The sequence below is a fragment of the Lycorma delicatula genome, chromosome 9 (assembly GCF_047948215.1).
Source record: "Lycorma delicatula isolate Av1 chromosome 9, ASM4794821v1, whole genome shotgun sequence".
NCBI classification, from domain to species: domain Eukaryota; kingdom Metazoa; phylum Arthropoda; class Insecta; order Hemiptera; family Fulgoridae; genus Lycorma; species Lycorma delicatula.
This window is the reverse complement of record NC_134463.1, coordinates 66,366,844-66,386,223: the sequence shown is the minus strand read 5'-3', so window position 1 is coordinate 66,386,223 and position 19,380 is coordinate 66,366,844. Positions and strand designations below refer to the sequence as shown.

Below are 19,380 nucleotides of genomic sequence, written 5' to 3'. Positions count from 1 at the left end.
TTTTTTGCATTTTTTAAGCATAAATATTGATTATTTCTTAAAATACATTTAAAAAATTTTTAAATTAAATTAATACTAATTACAATTACTAGGGAATAAAGGGAAAGAACAAAATAAATTTTTAAAAAATAACATAAATATTGACTTAACAACTAACAAAAAATACTCGTACAAACATAATAATTAATGCATTGTAATTACTCATAATTTCTATACAAACCAGTAATGTAATATAATAAACAAAACAGCTGAATAAGTGACCAATAATGCTATTATTAGATCCGTGAATAAATTGTAAAAGTAATTACAGAAGAACATTACAAGCACTGGCTTTATTTTGTTAGAAACTAAAATTAAACAGAACAAAAACTGAAAACATAATATATTACATCAGCATCACTTTTTGAAAAAAAGGTGAAGAAATCACATTCAGCTCAGGAAGGGGTTAATGATAACAATATTTGCTTCACAAATGATTTACAAGATATAGAACAGTACACATTTTTTTAATATATCAAATATAACTATTTTTATGATCATGCTTAATGTTAATATTAACATTTAAATTTTATACCTTTATTTGTATGAGTTTCATCATAAATGCATGTTGAAAACAGATCTCTACCGTATGGTACACTTAGTGAATTTCAAAAAATTAATTTAATGGCTTCATTAATTAAAAAATAAAAATCTCATATATATTTTAAAAAATTGGGCTGAAATGCAAGTCCATCTGGGCACTACTGTATGGATCAGGCTGAATTTTTTTAATTATACTTGTTATGACCCATATATTTGGCATTAAGCATGATAGGACCCCAAACTTGAGTTTCCTCTGAAAAATTTTCATTTATTCCTTAACTGAGAGACTTTCTGAGGTTGTTACAAGAAAGTCACTTTGAAAGTCCGTTGATGTTTGATATCCACGCCATTCCAATAGAATAAAAGAAAAATCAGCCCCAATTCATCCAGTAAAACATGTGGACTGGATGTTGTTGGACAACTGGAAATAGGTTTTAAGCAACCATTTTACTTGTGGTAGGTAAGAAGGAGAAAAACAAAGGGGTTGGAGGTGAAACATGCTGTAAACATAATAGGTTTTTAGCCTGGATTTTTTTTAAATATATAAAATTATAATAACACTGTGAAGCAGCAAGGTGCTACTAGTAAAAATAAATTACTTTTGTAATGAAACCAATAATTAAATACAGTGAAATTAGCTGATGAGATACGCAATAGCTAGCAGTTTCCAGAATTGCTACTGAAATGTAAAGTTCATTCATTATACAGATATTTTACAATAAACAGTAATTTTCAAGTTTTTACTTTTTTCTTTTTACCTTTAATTTATTCACTTTCTAAATAACAACTGCAAATATATGTTTGAAATTTTACCTCCCCCTCAGGATTAATAATTATGATACTAATTTTAAAAGTGGTTAACAATTCTGAATGATATATGGTCAAACAGTATATACCATCTATGTTGTGTCTGTTAGTATTTTGTCAAAGTTAGTGTTCAATTAAATTTTTGTTTGCACTATTATGTAGAACGGTGGTTCCCAAACTTTATCAAGTTGTGGCACCCTTTCAGAGTTGCGACACCCTTTTTCAATTAAAATTTTTCCATGGCGCCCTACCGTAAGTAAAAGTATGACTACTCGTAAGAGATAAGAATAAATAAAACTCATGTATCTTCATTATTTTTTTACTTTATTAACATTAAATTAATAATTATAAATGTCTTGGTGCAATTAATTATGAAGCTTTTACAATATTTCGCGGCCACAAATTAAATAAATTAAATTATCATCAATTATAATCACCTTTATAATAGGACTCACAAATACATTGACTACAATAATTAATTTATGTTAATCAATTAGTTGTATTAATTTTTCCAATAAAAAAGCATGGTGCATTGGTTTGTTTGCTGTATGTGCTGACATTTTTATTTTGAATGAAGAGCATGAACAATTCAGTTGTTCAAACGATTTATACTTCTCAAACAATTCAGACTTCTTGATATGAACAATTTATTAAAAATTATATTTGTGTTTTGGGGATAAAAAAGGAAAACACTGGGGTTAGAACTGTGTTAAAAATCAGAACTCCAGAAACAGCTAAAAATTTTCAGGATTTTTGAAGCTTTTCGTTTTTGTTGTTGTTAGTACGCTAAATTCATGAATGTTATTTAGTTACAATTGGCAAAAACATGTAACAAAATCATGTGTAATGAAACATAAACCATGTAAAATTTTCATGGCAGGTCTGTGGCCTGCCTTTTTTCTTGTATTAATTAATTTTAAACAACACATTTAAACCATACAAAATTTACACTGAATTTGACAAATACAATATACTAATTGAGAAATACTCCAAAAATATTATTTCATATATTATACCTCTTTAATAACCATATTACCTGCAAAAACACTAAAAAGGAGCAACACCATAATCTAGAAAAAGACATGAAAACACATTTCCAAGTAGTCATGTCATGCAGTTAACAGGTTTAATTTTAGACAATCTTTCTGCTTTTTATAACAACAAAAAGCACACATGATCTAACAACTTAGATTGTTAGCAAACTAAATAAGGGACTACAAAACACAAAGAATGGAAACTGCTAACCATTTCCAAACTAAAATTTGAAAAAATCAGACAGAATGAGAATGTCTGTATTTTTATGTTACTAATCTGTTTATTAAAATTAGTAATTTTCTATTATTTAGGGGCAATCTTTTTCATGTAAACTAAAACTTCTGAATCATTTTCATTTCAATACATTAAGACTGAACCAGAAAATCTGATCTTAACTAATTTCCATAATCACACATCATAAAAATATTAGTCATTTTGGTACCAATTAAGGTAAAACTTTTGAAAAATTTATAAGAAACTATGTCATTACACATAAATAACAGAGTTCCTTCAAATTCACTGTAACATATTTTCACTGTTATTTTAAATCTACAACAGTTAATTTAGAATTTATTTTCTTTAAATTATAATAAATAAAATTTTGCTATTATACTTTCATTTTGCATCATTAAAACGTAATAGAATTATTTTAAATAAAAAATACTTAGATTCAATACTTGCAGTACTGTATTTCAACTCATACAAAATTTGATTAATAAAATCAATTAAGCAGTTTTTTTACAACACATTAAAAGTAGTTACAAAATAATAAAACTTGGATAAAAAAAATTCCATTAATAGTCCAAAATGGCAAATTAAAGAACACTTAAAAGATTTAAGTCATCAATACAAATTTAGTTCAAAAGAAAATTCAGCACCAATAAATATCCTTACAAAAATCATATTTTATAGGAAATAATTCATAAAAATAACACCATATAACAGTAAAATCAATTAAAAATTTTAAATAAGAGTATTTAATTAGAAAGTGTTTATTATTAACAATAATACGTCATTATTTGTTGTTTATTTGTTCACTAAGTATTTAACATATTAAGCTAAATGATTATTGGAACATTAATTATGAAGAAGTAAAGTTTAAATAGGCACTTTTTTATGCAACATTAAAGGCTTTTTAAAGCAATTATTTCGATCATTTTTTGTACATCTACTATTTATTTTCATTTGAGCATTATCTTTTCTAACGAAATTGTTTTGGTATGTTTTGTTAAAATAAAATGGTTTTTTACCTGATCTCTGATGATTATTTATTTCTTGTCTTGGTGTATGTTGTGACTTTAAACTCTTTGCTATTACTCGCTTTTGGTGATCAAGTTGAGGAAATAAGCCTTGAGATCGTTGAAGTGCTTTTTTAGCAGCGTTCATCTCAGCTTGCTGAATACTATGACCAGATGCTTCTGCTAATCGCTGTCCTTTGAAATAAACAGCGACTGTATAAATACGTGTGTTTGTTGGCCCCATGCACTCTATAACTTTATAAATAGGAATTTCTGGTTCGCCACCCTCCATAGTTCGCAATGTAAGACAACATTGTTGTAATTTCGATTTAGGATCATTCCAATCTTGCCTCATTATAAATGTTTGTAATCTTGGGAAGAAACAAACATTACAAAATACTTCACAATATACTAAACCTTTATCGACGTACAAAGCTCCTAAAAATGCTTCCAGTAAATCGGCTCTATCTTTGGTTTTTAATTCCGCTTTAGGGTTATGATACAAAGCATACTTTGTCATACCTAGATCGTTACAAACAACAGCTTGTGTTCGATTATTGACAAGAGAGCTTCTTAAAAGAGAAAGATGACCTTCATGATGTTCAGGAAAATATTTATATAAATATTCTGATGCGATAAGTTGCAAAACAGTGTCGCCAAGAAATTCAAGTCTCTGATTAGAACCAAGGGTAAGATTTGTATAACCAATACTTCTATCTGTGAATGCTCTAGCCAGTAAACGAATATGTGTAAATTCAATTCCAATTGATTCTTCAAATTCAGTTAATTTCTTTAATAATTCAAATCGAGGTATCCATTTACGATCACCTAAAGGTTCCTGCTCTTGTAAAGGATGTGGAGGATAATTAACCCAAACTTCTAATAACTCTGAATCGGTTTTAAATAAAGTTTCACCGAAAACTTTATCAGCAACCTCAATTCCACCATCAAGAAACAATGCACCCATTAAAGCCTCAAAACAATTTGCCATTGCATGACGCAGTTCCAAATCGTGACATAAATCAGAACCATGAGCATATAACATAAATTCATCTAATTTCAATGTTTTTGCTAAAACTGCCAGATGTTGATTTTGTACAATAGCTGCACGATATGTGGCTAAACCTCCTTCTTCTAAATCAGGGAACATATGAAACAAATGAATTGATGTAATGAATTCTACTACAGCATCACCAAGAAATTCTAAACGTTCATTGTGTGTTATATTCGATTCAGTTTCTGTTTTTTTACCAAACCTAGACATTATATTAATTAATGTGTTTATGCCTCGTTTCCTAGTATTCATATAATGTATTCTTCGATCACCGTATTCTGGTTGACGAATTCCACAGTTAGTTAATGAATTTCTTGCATGATCTGGATTTGTGCCAAAATTTTCTCTATATGATGGATGAGTTAGAGCAAGCTGTAAAAGAAATCTATTTTCAAATTTATAGTTTATCATTTCTTCTAACACACCAAGTGAACAATGGAATCTTAAATGTGAAACTAACACTGGTATTAACATGGCATGTTGTACAATATCACACATTATACCTGTTTTTTTAAAACCTTCACTGTTAACTGTTACTGTTACATCACGTTTCATTTTACTCTGTGTTCTCATTTCCTGCAGTTTATTTTCCTTTACTTCTAATTTCCGCTTATCTTCAAAAGAAGGTTTTGGCATGTTAGCAAGTAAATGTCTAAATTTTACATACTCTCTCCATGCTTTTTGATATTCTGGATTTCCAGCATAACTTAACTGTGGCGGTCGAATACCAAAATGAACTATTTCAGGAAACAATGATGTTTTACCTTCAACTCTGTCACGATCCAGCTGATCTACTCTCAGTGAACAAGGTTTTATACCAGGCAATGTAACAACCATTCCTTTGACTAAATCAACTTGCTTCTGCCATTCATATTGTGGCATTACCTGAATTTGTTCAAGTTCTTCAGATTTTATTAAATCATCAGAATTCTTTAAAAGATATACTAACACTTCATTCATGGATAATATCTCTTTTCCATTGTCTGGTAATTCTCTGACAAATCTTGGCATAAAATGAAACTGAGCACAACGTGATTTATCACCACCAGCTTTAAAATCCAAATCTACCAATTCTAGAATTTCTTTAAATAAATATTCATAAAATAAATCCAATTCCCTAATTGTAAAATTCTCTGGCATTTTTTCTTCAAAATAAAGTATAGTATACTCAATGTTAAAGCGTATAACTTTACAAACTGGTAGTTTATCTAGTTTTATATGAGAAAACATGGAAAAACCTTCAAATATAAATTCATGGTCATCATGTGGAATTATAGTTGGAGTTTTGATTAAGAAATTAGTTGGTGGGGAAATAGTTATTCTGTAATGATACAAATTACTAGCATTATTTGTATTTACGTCACACTTTGGCAAATTTAATTCACCAGCATAGATATTATGGCGTATTCCAGATCGACGTGCTTTTGCACTGCAACGACATAAAGGTCCATCATTCATTTCACCAACATCATTAAACCAAAGTTCAGTGTGCAAACGGAATGGATGGCTTCGTTTACGCTCCAATTCTTCCATTGTACAATCTTCTTCATCTGAACTGCTTTCACAATCAGAATCACTACTGCTGCTTCCACAATGTTCACTTTTATGTTTGGCAAATTTCATTTTCTTTTTTCTAATAGGAGGCTCATATTTTGGTTGAGTTGTACGTATTCTCTCAGCTCTTTTAACCAAAACCTCTTCAAATTCATTACATAAAGATTCAAGTTTAGAAGTACCTTCAAGAATATTTGAATTTTCAGTAGGTATATAATACAAATCAGCAGGACTCATCCTTGTCCAAAATTGAGTTTCTTTCTTCATTAATTCTTCAACATTTAATTTTGATAATTCATTTAACTTATGTCTCATTTCATATACATCAGAACAGTAATCTTTCCTATATTTTAATAATAATGCTTCACGTTCAGTATATTGCTTTCCTTTCCCAGAGAAATCTTCAACAATTTTCTGCTTTCTATTACTATCACTTAAAGGTTGCAAAGGTACATTACAGCTATTCAATGACCGGCATAAACGATCAGAACCATTTCTATTAAATGAATTATTTCGACCTCGAAATGATGGCCTTGAACATGGTTTGCTTTGACTTCTCAATAGACTTGGGCTCCTGCTACAGCTACTACTATGTTTAGGAGACAAAGTACAACTTTTTAAATATTTCCTTGATGGGCTTTGTGAATGGACTCTATAATCATGTTGACTAGAATCTAAAATATGTGGCTCTGGTGATCTTGAGCAGACTCTACTCCTACTGTGTCTCCCTGGACTAAGTGATCTTTTCCTAGATATTGATCTAGTAGGGCTTCTCGAAAATGATCTAATATTTCTACCTCTAGATCTTCTTTCTGGACTGCTAGAATTTTGTTCACGACTAGAAGATCTTGACCTACTGTCAGTACTATACCTGCTAGAACTTCTAGAACGAGATCTTACACTTTTTTTATTCTTTCTGCTTATTTTATCTAAAAATTCACTAACTGGACTTTTTGACTTAGATCGGCTATCAATCATGTGAAGATATTTCCTTTCTGGGCTGTGTACTGAATTATCAACAATAATTTTTTCATCCCACAAAGATGATTCATTATTACTCCCTAAGCTATTCTCTTTTAAAGTAGGTACAAACAAACTTGGTACAATGCTTGAAGATGAAATAATTTTTTTTTTATGATTTATGTTTGAATTATTATCACATACAATACTTTCACATGATTTGGGTAATTGGTGGTCAGGACTTGAAACTTCTGTTATAATCCCCAGCGACATTTGTCTATTTTCAAATGATGTGCATGAATTTAATGAGTTTAATTTAGAAGTACCAGGTTTTACTACGACACTTTTTAAATTCTTAATACTATTATTTCTATTATAACTCTTTTGTACAGAATCTACATTAATTTTATCCAAGTACTTAGAATTTTTTTGAAGAAATGCTGTTACTTCATCTTCATATACTGATTTTTTTTGTGGAACATCATAAGCTACATTTTCAGCAAGCCTATTTGTATAAGAATAAGACTGATCCATTCCTAATGGTTCTTGCTTTAATTGTACATTATGTGTTTGCAAGCTGTTTTTCACATTTCCACATTCTTCTGGTAAAATCTGTTGATTTGAATTAATATTAGTTAAATTTGGGTAATTAGATGAATAGTTGTAATAACTGTCAGAATGTAGACCAGATTGTATATTACATTCACTTATATTATCAAAATCTGAATAATTAACAGAACTGTAGTAGGAGGTATTAGCCTGTGGCTCTGAAGGTACCACATTACCATTATACATCACAGAAACTTGCGATGCAGAATTTGAATACTGCCTATGATGATTGTAGTTCTGACAAGAATTATCAAAACTGCAAACATTATTTACAACTTGGGAGTTAAAACTGCCATATGAAGTGTTTCGTTGAGTTTGTGCAGATGAAGGAATAGAATGATCATTATTGTATTCATTAGGTACACCTACATTTTGATTAGGTTTATTAAGACTATTTTGAAAATGGTTCTGTGGACCATTATTGTTATAAATTTGATACCCACCTCCACCATCATTAACTTTATATTGATTACACTGCCTGTTCATAAACTGTTGCTGATGCCATCCGGCCATTCTACACTAGCCTACAAAAAACTTAATCAACTAACAAGAGATCAAAGAACTCTTTTTTGCTTAATTTTAACTAATTACATTCATTTACGTTTACAAACACGCTACCTATAATTCACTTACATCGTGTAAACAATTATAAAAAACCGCATAAACTAATTCACTCATCGCACAACGTACACTTAACCTGAACTTAAACCAATATTTTATACTACAAAATGATTTTTTTGTTATATCGTTGTTTAAATTGCTTAATTCTTACGAACCATGTTAATTCTTAACCCGCACACGACCGCTTGTATCCAATAATACTCCACGAAAGAAATACTTTTACTCAGCTGCGTTGTATTTACTACCAACCTTCCAACTATCATAATTTTTTTAGTTGTACTAAAAAATTAAATACACCACAGAAACAAATCTGAAGAAAAACATCAAATTTTTATATATTTTTGAATTTACTTTTATTAATTTAAAATTATGTGGTTGTAAGTATATGGTTGAATCTATTTAATTGTATATTTAAACAAAAAATTGATGTCAATTTTATATTCATAAAGAAATATAAAACTGGATTTTCTAGTTAGTTCTAATAAGCATATAATATTTGATTATACAAAAATAGAGTATACAAAAATATAGTAGAGAAGCTGTCAAGCTTCTCTACTATAACAGTACCAAAACAGTAAGCTCAACTGTAAACTTTAACATAACCTATTAGTAGTTTGTGTTTCTGGTTTTAGCTGAAAGTCAACTTAGCTTTCGAGTAACGGGTTGTGTTTTTGTGGTTCAGCAACGGGCGTATTTATAAAACGTAATATAATTATTTTTCATATAAGACAAAAAATTAAGTGGCAAAGGCACATGGTTTTTTCATTCGAGTGATCATTACTGTACAAGTTTTGTTCGAATTCACGTGGTTAGTTAATTTTTATGTAACTACAGTTGTATTTATTCACATATATATATTACTTACTATTATTTGAACTGATGGATTTGTTTTAACTTTTATGTAGTTATAATTTCTTCTGTCACAACACCCCTTTTAAGCCTTATTTCCAACTCTTTAAAGGTTGTGTAGATTCCGTTCCTTCAGCCAATAAAGCATTTATGGGGAATCAGTGTTTTGGGAGGAGATATTTTCTATGATATATAAGTATTAATAATAACATATAGATGTTTTAAAACTTGAGTTATTTTGAATAATTAGATCCAAACCTATTTTAGGAATTATAGAAATCTCAAAACACTATAAAACAACACAATATGATTTGATGAAAACATGATTACCATCCTCCACTCATCCCATTAATGATTTAGTTATTTTTAATTGAATTTGAATATGTATGTTGTACTTTTACTATCTTATAATTTTGAATTTTCTATAATAATTCATCTGAAGTAGCTGCCATTATGCCTAATAACTTTAAAAGCAAAAATAATTTCTTTATGATTTGAAAGTTAGAATTGATAATTTAAAGGTTTTATCAAGTTATCCTGTTCAGTAAATTTCTTAATTAGTCAGTTAAAGGTAATTATATACAGTTATAGTTACCTCCGATGTTGATGAAAATTAGAATATACCTTATTTAGGACCTAAGTTATTTGTTACAGTTGAAAGTATTCATTGGAAACACCGTTCACCCAAGTTACATTCCTCATAAGTTACACAATACCCTCACAAAAATTCTGTAATTAAGCACTGTACAGGTGTAAATATTATTTTTGGACCAAATAATTTGTTATTTATTACAATTATAGGATATTTTAATACCTTTATAATTATATTATTATTATTATCTATAGTTATTATTTTGTAATATCTTTATAATTATTTGTTACAAATTAAGCCTAATGCTCAGCAAATTTAATATTTAAATTAGACAAGATTAGCAAGTGTTTGCTAATGTCATATGAAGCTCAACACAAGGCATCATTACCAAACCTAACCTTAATCTTGATCCAAACCTAACTAAACTAAATTAAATTTCTCATAAACCAAGTTATTTATTCTGTAAGTAATGTGTATTTCTTTAATGCACCTTTAGCATAATCCAGTGTAATTTAGTCGTAGCTGAATCTAATCTCATTCTTAACTTAATTTCACTGAAATCTAATTATTTAGTCTGAAAATAATGTATGTTACACTTGTACAGTGCTGAATTATGACATTTTTGGTGACTGTATTGTGTAACTTATGCAGGACATAACTTGAGGAAAAGCATTTCTGACGAATAGTTTCAATTGCAATAAATAACTTAGGTCCTAAATAAGGTATATCACAAATTTCATCAAAATCAGAAGTGAGTCTATAGTTTATATAATTACCTCACTTATTATTGTAACATTGTTTTCGTAATAAAAATGCAGTTAATCAGGTTTGGAACTATCATGTAGAGCACTCAATGGTCAGTAGGCATATTTTGAAATGTAGGGCTTACCAGGTAGCACATGGTCTGCTACATCAAATCAGGATAGTTAGTTCACTATCTAGATCACTGTTATGTTGGTTATACAGTGTTGTAATTTTACTGAGGAGAATATAAGAATACAATGAGTGTGAATAAAAGCTAGGTTTTATGACCCTGGCTCAAACCAATCATTCTAATGGAAAAGATTTTTGTGTGTCCTTTTTTAGGCTTTCTTTTTCTAATAAAAGCCTAACAATATTGTTTTTTGTTAAAAAACAATACTTAAAAAATGATAATTATCATTTTTTATCTATATATAAGAAGTTGTGTGCAAGTTCATCACATCTGACTTCAATTCCTGATGTGATGTTTTATAGCGACTACATTAGTATATGAGAAGGTGACACCTAGATTTTGGTAACATTTCACTTATTCTGTCCACCACGTCATCACATAATTTACTCTATTTCAGCCACCAATGTTTTAACAAGGCTTAATGTCTGTTTGTTTCACCTTTTATTGGTTGGATTTATCTCCTTCAACACATGAGTATTCAGAAAAATGAATTTCATTTCGATAAACCACATTTTGATACCATTAACAATATCATATAGGCAATGCACTGAATAATCTTAATGAAACAGATTTCAAAGAGCAGTTCACAACAGAAGAGCAATGGAGGTGATATTTTCATATGCTCATATGCAAGGAAACTGTTTCAAGGGTAATGGTAAATCTTAAGTGTTACAGTAAAGTATGTTTTTTAAACACGGTTTGTTTAAACAGTAGCATTTTGTAATAATCATCATATAGAGTACAAGTATCATATAAATTAAAAATTGTTTTTAAGATTGCAAAAGTAATACAATTTTAAGGAAAATTTTTTCTTTTCAGAATTAATATGCCTCCAGTCGATATCAAGAAAAGTTGGAAAGAAGTTAATAAAGAAAGAAAAGCAATTAGAAAAAATTGGAAAGAGAAAAAATTACTGAAGACATTAGGGTTAAAAAAAGGTTTTGAAGGAATTGATGTAAATAGTGAAGAAATTAATAATACAGAATTTATTGAAAAGTTAAAAAATGATGTTGAACAATCTGAGAAGACCGTAAAAAAAAAATTACGAACAATTAGTATTGCTGTACCTGGTTCAATTCTTGAAAATGCTCAGTCAGTTGAATTAAAAACATATGTTGCTGGACAGATTGCAAGAGCTGCATGCATCTATAACATTGATGAAGTGAGTGTGTGCTATTTTGATTATATTTAGAAAAATGACAATGCGCATTCAAAAGTCAATAATCTTTCATATGTTGTGTTCACTGCACTGGTTGTAAATATACAAAAAAATCTGTCGATTTATTGTAGTTTTTGACTTATTAATATTTTTAAATCAAAAAATTGCATTTTCCCAAACTGGCAAGAATAATGTTTTGAATTTTAAAACATTAAATATTTTTTACAATAAAAGTATTGTAGATAATTAAGTAGTTAGATTAACTTAATTAACTTAATTAATTATGTAGTTAGATTAACATAATTAACTACAATATTTTTATTTTTCAGTTAAAATTTTTATGTCGATAATTACAATAAAGTGAAACTTTTTTCTTTATATTTACAATCTGTGTGATGAACACAGCATATGCCAGGATTACTGATTTTTGAATGTATGTCATATTTCTAAATAATTACTGTTATTTTTATTTAACCTCTTATCCATAAGCTCAATAAATATTCTGATTTTTTGTTCTTTTACCTGAAGGAGCATATTCTGTTTTTTTTTTTTTTTTATTAAGTGCTATTCACAAGCAAAAATATGAATTTCTATCAATATAATATGCTCTACTTTCTGATAAAATTTTCTTCCTGATGGTGTAATTCTTTTGTTATATTTTTCCCAAAAGATAACATATGGGATGGAACAGATTCACATTGCCTGGACATGTTTATCGATTGAAATTGAGCTTAGTTAATAGATTTAATGCTGTCTTAGATTTTTGCATCTACATATGAATAGAGTACATTGGAAAAAGGAAGATTAGGTTTTTTTAAATGTCTAACCAAAATTTTGATTAGAAAGTTTGTTTCATCATTTTTTGGTGTTCCTCCTTGTACTTTTATAAACTGATCACCGGTAATAGCATTGCTGAATCCATGAATACTACATATTTTATTATCTACTCCTCTTTTTTTTAGCCACCTTCTCTTGCATTATTTCATTATCAAATTTAATTACTTAAGCACTTTAAACATTTACATCTAAAGTGAAAAATGGATATGTTTCATTAAATTCCCTCTCCAGTCACCATTGCTTTAATCTTAAGGCGGATAAGCTGTTAACCTGCAAAAAAGGTATCTCATTCATGGCAAATTGGATGATTACTCCTTATAGATAACTATGCCTTCCCTCTTTCCATACCATCACTCTATTAACAAGAAATATCTCATGCTAGGAATTTTTAGTGACCACTATACTGATCGCAGCATGTGCAGTTAAAGAACTCATTTTAATGAGTTGTTAATAATTCAAAATTAGAATTAAAAATATGCTTTTTTTAAATTGATTACTTAAATAATAGGAAAATTATTAATGCAGAACTTAATTAAGGATAGAATAAAAAGCTTGAAAGGATTAGCATTATTCTAATGAGTTGCATCATATTAGAGGAGATCTAACATGATGTAAAAGTAATTGGAGACTTACTTTTTGGGATCATCTAGCTCTTTAAGTTATATTAAATAGATGATCACATTTCTTTGGATTACCCTTTTTAAGTGACTAAATGATGTCAGAGATTTTTTGTTATTAATCTGGTTAAGTGACCATGAGGTATAGTTTACTATTGATTCAGAGATATTAAGTTGGCAATAACACAAACACACAGAAGGGGAAAACCTTTTTGGTGAAAACATTACATGAAATAATTTATTTCATTCAGAAAGTCGTACATTAATTTGTTGCTGTACATTATCTGGCAATTTTTTATGACTAAAGCATGAGATGCAAATGGAGAGTTATTTTCTCTGAAGATAATGATGTATAATATTCAACTAATCCCTGTAATGAATAGAGTGAAAGTGTCACTTGGTAGTAAATATCACCTTTTTTCTTTTTCCTGTTTAGCCTCCGGTAATTACCTTTTTAGATAATACTTCAGAGGATGATATGTATGAGTGTAAATGAAGTGTAGTCTTCTGCAGTCTCAGTTCAACCATTACTTAGATGTGTACTTAATTGAAACCCAACCACCAAAGAACACCGGTATCCGTGATCTAGTATTCAAATCTGTGTAAAAATAACTCTGACTTGAACACAATAACTGACTTCCTAAATCAGCTGATTTGAGAAGACGCGTTCACCAGTAGACCAACCGGTGGGTTGGCTGAATATCGCCTGTATTTCTATTAATTTGGTATGCTAATACACAATAATATATTTGATTCTGTGCAAAAAAAGAAAACATGAAACCACTTTATCTTCATTTGTAAGCTTAGCATGGAAAGTTTGTTATTCTTGCAAATTTCTGTGCCATTTTTAAGTATAATTACTATCTTGTCTCAAATTGCCTACCATCATTATGGTTATGGTAACTACAAAATATATACCAACAATTTTCTCCTTCTAGTGAAGGAAACAATCACTGGTCTCTTTTTTGAAGTATGATCCTTTTTCATTGTGCTATTTTCCCATGTTCTAATGAACTATGAATCATTCACCTCAGATTTTATTTTTACCAGTAGTCAACAAATCTTCATCAGGTATTATAATTAGTGTATAGAAACCATTGATTTACATCTAAAAAGAATGGAATCAGTTACTTCGCTCTAAAGAAAAAAGTGAACAGAGGATTCCTTCCTGAGTTTTGTTGTCACTAATGTACTTTTCCCATTATTAAAATTTATTCTGTGGTTCTTGAGCATTAACTGATCATTTAATAAGATGTCTGCAGCAAGCCCATGAACTGTGAAAATTATACAAATTTATATATGACTATAATAATAATTCAAGCATATTATTTGAAATCTTCTAGAGAAAGATAACCAATATTTTTTGTTGCAAAGTACATGGAGGTAGTTGGGATAGGATCCTTTAACTAGCTTTGAATACATTACCATAAAGAAAAATTGTTTAAATATTTTATGAAGGTTACTATTTGAAAAAAAGAAATGTACAGAATGATTCAGGAAGAAAGGTAAATAATTCTGGAACTAATTCTAGAGTTTGAAATATGGAAAAGAGTTCATACAAACATATGTCCCAAAACACTTTGTTTTCAAGTTATGGAACACATATATGTGTACAACAGTTAGGGTTATAGATACACATACACACACAAACAATATTAACTGATTTAGAATTTTCAAAATAAAAGATTCAACTCATGTTGATGATGCTTAATTTACATTTATTTTCTGATAAAAAATATAACCGTATATTCTGATAACCATAGTTGATATCTACAATACTAAATGCTTATATATCCATAGTTGACATGTACAAACTGTTAACATCGTTGAACACCTTGTACGAGTGCTTAATCACTTCCTCACTGTCTTTAAGCGTTTCAGTCAATGTGATTTTTCATTTAATTCCTTACAATAGTAAAAAATACTGATACAGACTTACAGTAAAGAAATTTTCAGAATTAATCATTAAGAACAGTTTTGTATTGTAGTTAATAGTTTTTTTGATAATTCTGTGTACCAATTCGTTTGTTTTAGTTTAACCCTCTTTTTTTTTAGGTAATTGTATTTAACGATAAAGGAGAAGGAAATGATAATAAGGTTAAAGTATTAACTGAAAAAAACAAAAATCGAGCATGCTTGCAACTTGCGAGAATTCTGCAATATTTAGAATGTCCGCAATATTTGAGAAGACATATATTTCCAATTCATAATGATCTACAGTATGCTGGTCTATTAAATCCTCTGGATGCACCACATCATTTGAGACAACAAGATGAATTTCCATTCAGGTATATTTTTAAGCACATATCGTTATAGTATTTTCATTAGAAGGTATGGTACACAATGAATATTATTTGGTAAATATAGACAATACAATACAATAGTAGTATTGTACTTATTATGTAAATACTGTCTACTTATAATGTTTTAATAATATAATTTGTAATAAAGAAATGCTGTTGAAAGGAAATTCTGATCGTTATATTTTATGATATTAGAAGAATTTTTATAAATCTAGGTAATATAATTCAAAATTTGCACCATTACAAATTAGACATCAGCATGAGCATGTGTTGTTGCACTCTGATGTCATTGCCGATTTCTACCTAACATACTTGTATATTATGGCAGTTAAACCAATAAAAAATTAATTTTTTAATTTAACAGATAAAAAAAAGTTGATTACCAATTTTTAGTGAAACTTTTCAGTTAGATTTAAAGAAATACATGAAACAATACATATACATGAAAAAATAATTATGAAAATAAGATTACACTCAAAAACAGTGTACTAATTTTATTTAAAACTAAAAACTTGATTGCTATTTTCATTGTTACACTATGAAAAGTTGAAGATGTGAGAAATTCGCCAAATATTTTTGTATATATGATAAAATAAGGTAAGTGTCATCCTAATTTATTTATTGTTCTGTACTTAGGTTGATCAAGTTCTTTAAATTTATGTACTAATACAGAGGAATATGATTCTTCAAAGAATTGATTTTAGAAAAATATGTATATATACACACATATATATATTGATGTACTCACATCAGTTGCTCCATATAACATTTTACAAATATTCATATCAAATTGTAAAAAGGGTACTTACGTATTAACGCCTCTGCAGCTACAGCTTTATTTAAAAACAAAGTAGTCAGTCGAATTTTAGTGAAAAATGAACAGTCCCTTTATTAATTTAACTTAACCTACACTCGCTTCGCTCGCTAACCTTGACTAATTAACACCATAATTTTTTGAGTATTTATTTAATAAATTCAGTAATTATTGCAATTATTTATTATTTAAATAATCAAAACACTCCTGTTAATTAGTCAAGGTTAGCGAGCGAAGCGAGCATAGGTTAAGTTTGGTTATATATTTATAATATAAATAACCATTTATTAAAATTAATAAAGAGACTGTTTTGAATCTATCTTAAACTCTATATCGGCCCATTTTCCACTGAAATCCGATTGACTACTTTGTTTTTAAATAAAGCTGTAGCTGCGGTGGCGTTAATACATAAGTACCATAAAAAAGTTATGTGAAGCAACTGATGATGTGAGTAATTCAGAATTGCATGCGTAATGGAATAAGGTAAGTGTCATCCTACTTTATTTTATTTATTAATTCTGTACTTAGGTTGATCAGATAAATACAGTTTTTATAGTACAGAGGAATATGATTCCCAAAGGAATTGACTTTAGAAAAATAATATATATATATACAGAGTGTCCCATATAAAACGCAACCCATCAATCACTCATCCATGAAATTTCAAAAGTCAAGCTTACTCCCCTACTCGTTACTGAAATGGACTCGTCCAACATCTGAACGTCACGGCGACGCAGTAGAACACTACTGATAGTAACAACAATGCAATCATAACGTTCAGTGTATTGCTAGAGACAAAATGGTGTTTTCGCCAGATGAATGTGTTGTTTTCATTGTTGAGTCGTACTTCAGTACGAAATCAGTGGTTGCAGTGCAAGATTTGTTTCGCCATAAGTACCCAGATAAACCAGCTCCTGGCAAAACATCAGTATTAAGGTTAGTTGCAAAATTTAGAGAGACTGGTTCTGTTAATAACAAGGAACACAAAAGATCTGCGTCAGTGTTGAATACAGATACAGTCACTGAAATCAAAGACCGATTACTCGCCTCGCCAAATAAATCGATCAGACATTTGTCTGCTGAAATTAATTTGTCTAAATCAACCGTTCATCGGGCGACCAAACAATTACAATTACGACCTTATTGCATTCAAATGGTTCATCGACTTCTTGAACCCGACAAAGAAAAACGGCTACAATATTGTCAATGGTTCCGTCGATTTCTGCGTGAGGGAATTAATGCACTCTTGGAAGAGGAAGACAGACACTGCTGGCTACAACATGACGGTGCGACATCACACTACGCAGGTTCAACTTCTGATTTCATTGAGGAATTCTTTGGTAGTCGTGTTATCAGTCGAGGCTTGTGGCCACCAAGATCTCCAGATTTGATTGCGGCGGATTTTTTTCTATGGGGTTACCTCAAAGAAAAAGCCTACAGCAACAAACCACAAACACTTGAACAATTGAAAGTCAATATTGAACAAGCTGTATTAAATATCCAGCCACAAACTTTGAAAAAAGTTGCAAGAAACGCAGTAAAAAGAATTGAAGCTTGTATTCAAGAAGATGGCGGCCACTTCCAACATTTACTCTAAATGTAAGGTAATGGATGGTAATAATAAAAATTACATTTACACATGCCTTTTTATTATTTCAATACCTACCAATATAAGGTTGGGTTGCGTTTTATATAGGACACTCTGTATATGTATATATAAAAGGAGAAATTTGAGTTGAAGGTTTCAATAATTAGATGTTTTTAAGCTAAATTTCCACTTTGTACTGGATTTCTATAAAATGACAAAAGTTATTTATATTCTTTACTCTTCTAAAAATACTCAAATGCTGGTGCTGTATATTTGTCAATTTTTTTTCTTTTATTTAATTTATTTACTTATTTTACTGAAACTTAAAAAAAATATAGTATTAAAATGATGTTAAATAAGATGTTTTCTCTTCTTTTTTACAGAGAGGGAATAGTCTCTGGAGTTCCAATAAAAAAAAAGCACGGTTCTTATGTTAATGTTGGACTGAACAAAGATGTTAGAGTAGATAAAGTTCTTACACCAAAATTACGTGTTACAGTAAAGTTATTACAATCAAAAGATGGTTCTAAAATACAGTATGGAACAGTTGTGCCTCCTTCACAACCTAAATTAGAATTAGGTGTTTATTGGGGTTATACAGTGAGATTAGCAGATTCACTTAGTGAAGTGTTTATGAATACTCCTTACAAAAATGGATATGATCTTACTGTTGGAACTTCTGATAAAGGATTTTCAGTTGACAAACTGTTTGATAATAAAGAAGATAACAAACAAAAAGATTATAAACATTGTTTGATTGTTTTTGGTGGTGTAGATGGTTTGGAAACAGCGCTTGAGTGTGATGATAAACTTTCAGTTGATGATGTTTCTCTACTTTTTGATATGTATGTTAATACTTGTCCAAAACAAGGCTCAAGAACAATTAGAACTGAAGAAGCTATTCTTATTTCCCTTGCTGAATTGAGAAAATTACTTTTTAATGACAGTTAAATAATTGTCTTTTAGCAATAAATTTTATTTATTATTTGAGATATTATTAATCATATTATTTAAATTGTGTCCATCATCAGTTTCCTCTTTTCCCAATTAAACCTTTTAAATCCAGGTAGCTCCTGTTTCCTTTTAAGTGTTTTATCATCTTTAACCCTCTTAAATTCTTTAAATGGCAGCAAACTTATAAAATTATTTTCATTTATTTTACAGTCATCGGCCAACTACTATGTTTTATTTTCTAAAAAACCTGAAATTTAATTTTTTACCATTTCT

General features: G+C 29.3%; 2 protein-coding genes across 2 annotated transcripts; one reads left to right on the top strand and one right to left on the bottom strand.

Moving 5' to 3' along the window:
* Positions 1–206: 206 nt before the first annotated feature.
* Positions 207–8,650, bottom strand: drosha (ribonuclease 3 drosha). The gene has a single exon (XM_075375143.1). It carries the CDS (start codon positions 8,350–8,352, stop codon positions 3,523–3,525), a length of 4,830 nt encoding a protein of 1,609 aa, XP_075231258.1. The 5' UTR covers positions 8,353–8,650; the 3' UTR covers positions 207–3,522.
* A 381-nt stretch (positions 8,651–9,031) lies between these two features.
* On the top strand, positions 9,032–19,143 carry LOC142330250 (28S rRNA (uridine-N(3))-methyltransferase). Its single transcript, XM_075375422.1, has 4 exons — positions 9,032–9,268; positions 11,655–11,997; positions 15,504–15,736; positions 18,537–19,143. Exons 2-4 carry the CDS (start codon positions 11,662–11,664, stop codon positions 19,102–19,104), a joined length of 1,137 nt encoding a protein of 378 aa, XP_075231537.1. The 5' UTR covers positions 9,032–9,268; positions 11,655–11,661; the 3' UTR covers positions 19,105–19,143.
* Positions 19,144–19,380: the final 237 nt, after the last annotated feature.

Coding starts and splice junctions, on each gene's coding strand:
- drosha (XM_075375143.1), bottom strand. CDS start 8,352: ATGGCCGGATGGCATCAGCAACAGTTTATGAACAGGCAGTGTAATCAA.
- LOC142330250 (XM_075375422.1), top strand. CDS start 11,662: ATGCCTCCAGTCGATATCAAGAAAAGTTGGAAAGAAGTTAATAAAGAA. Junction 11,998..15,503: donor GCATCTATAACATTGATGAA/GTGAGTGTGTGC, acceptor CTTTTTTTTTAG/GTAATTGTATTTAACGATAA. Junction 15,737..18,536: donor CAAGATGAATTTCCATTCAG/GTATATTTTTAA, acceptor TCTTTTTTACAG/AGAGGGAATAGTCTCTGGAG.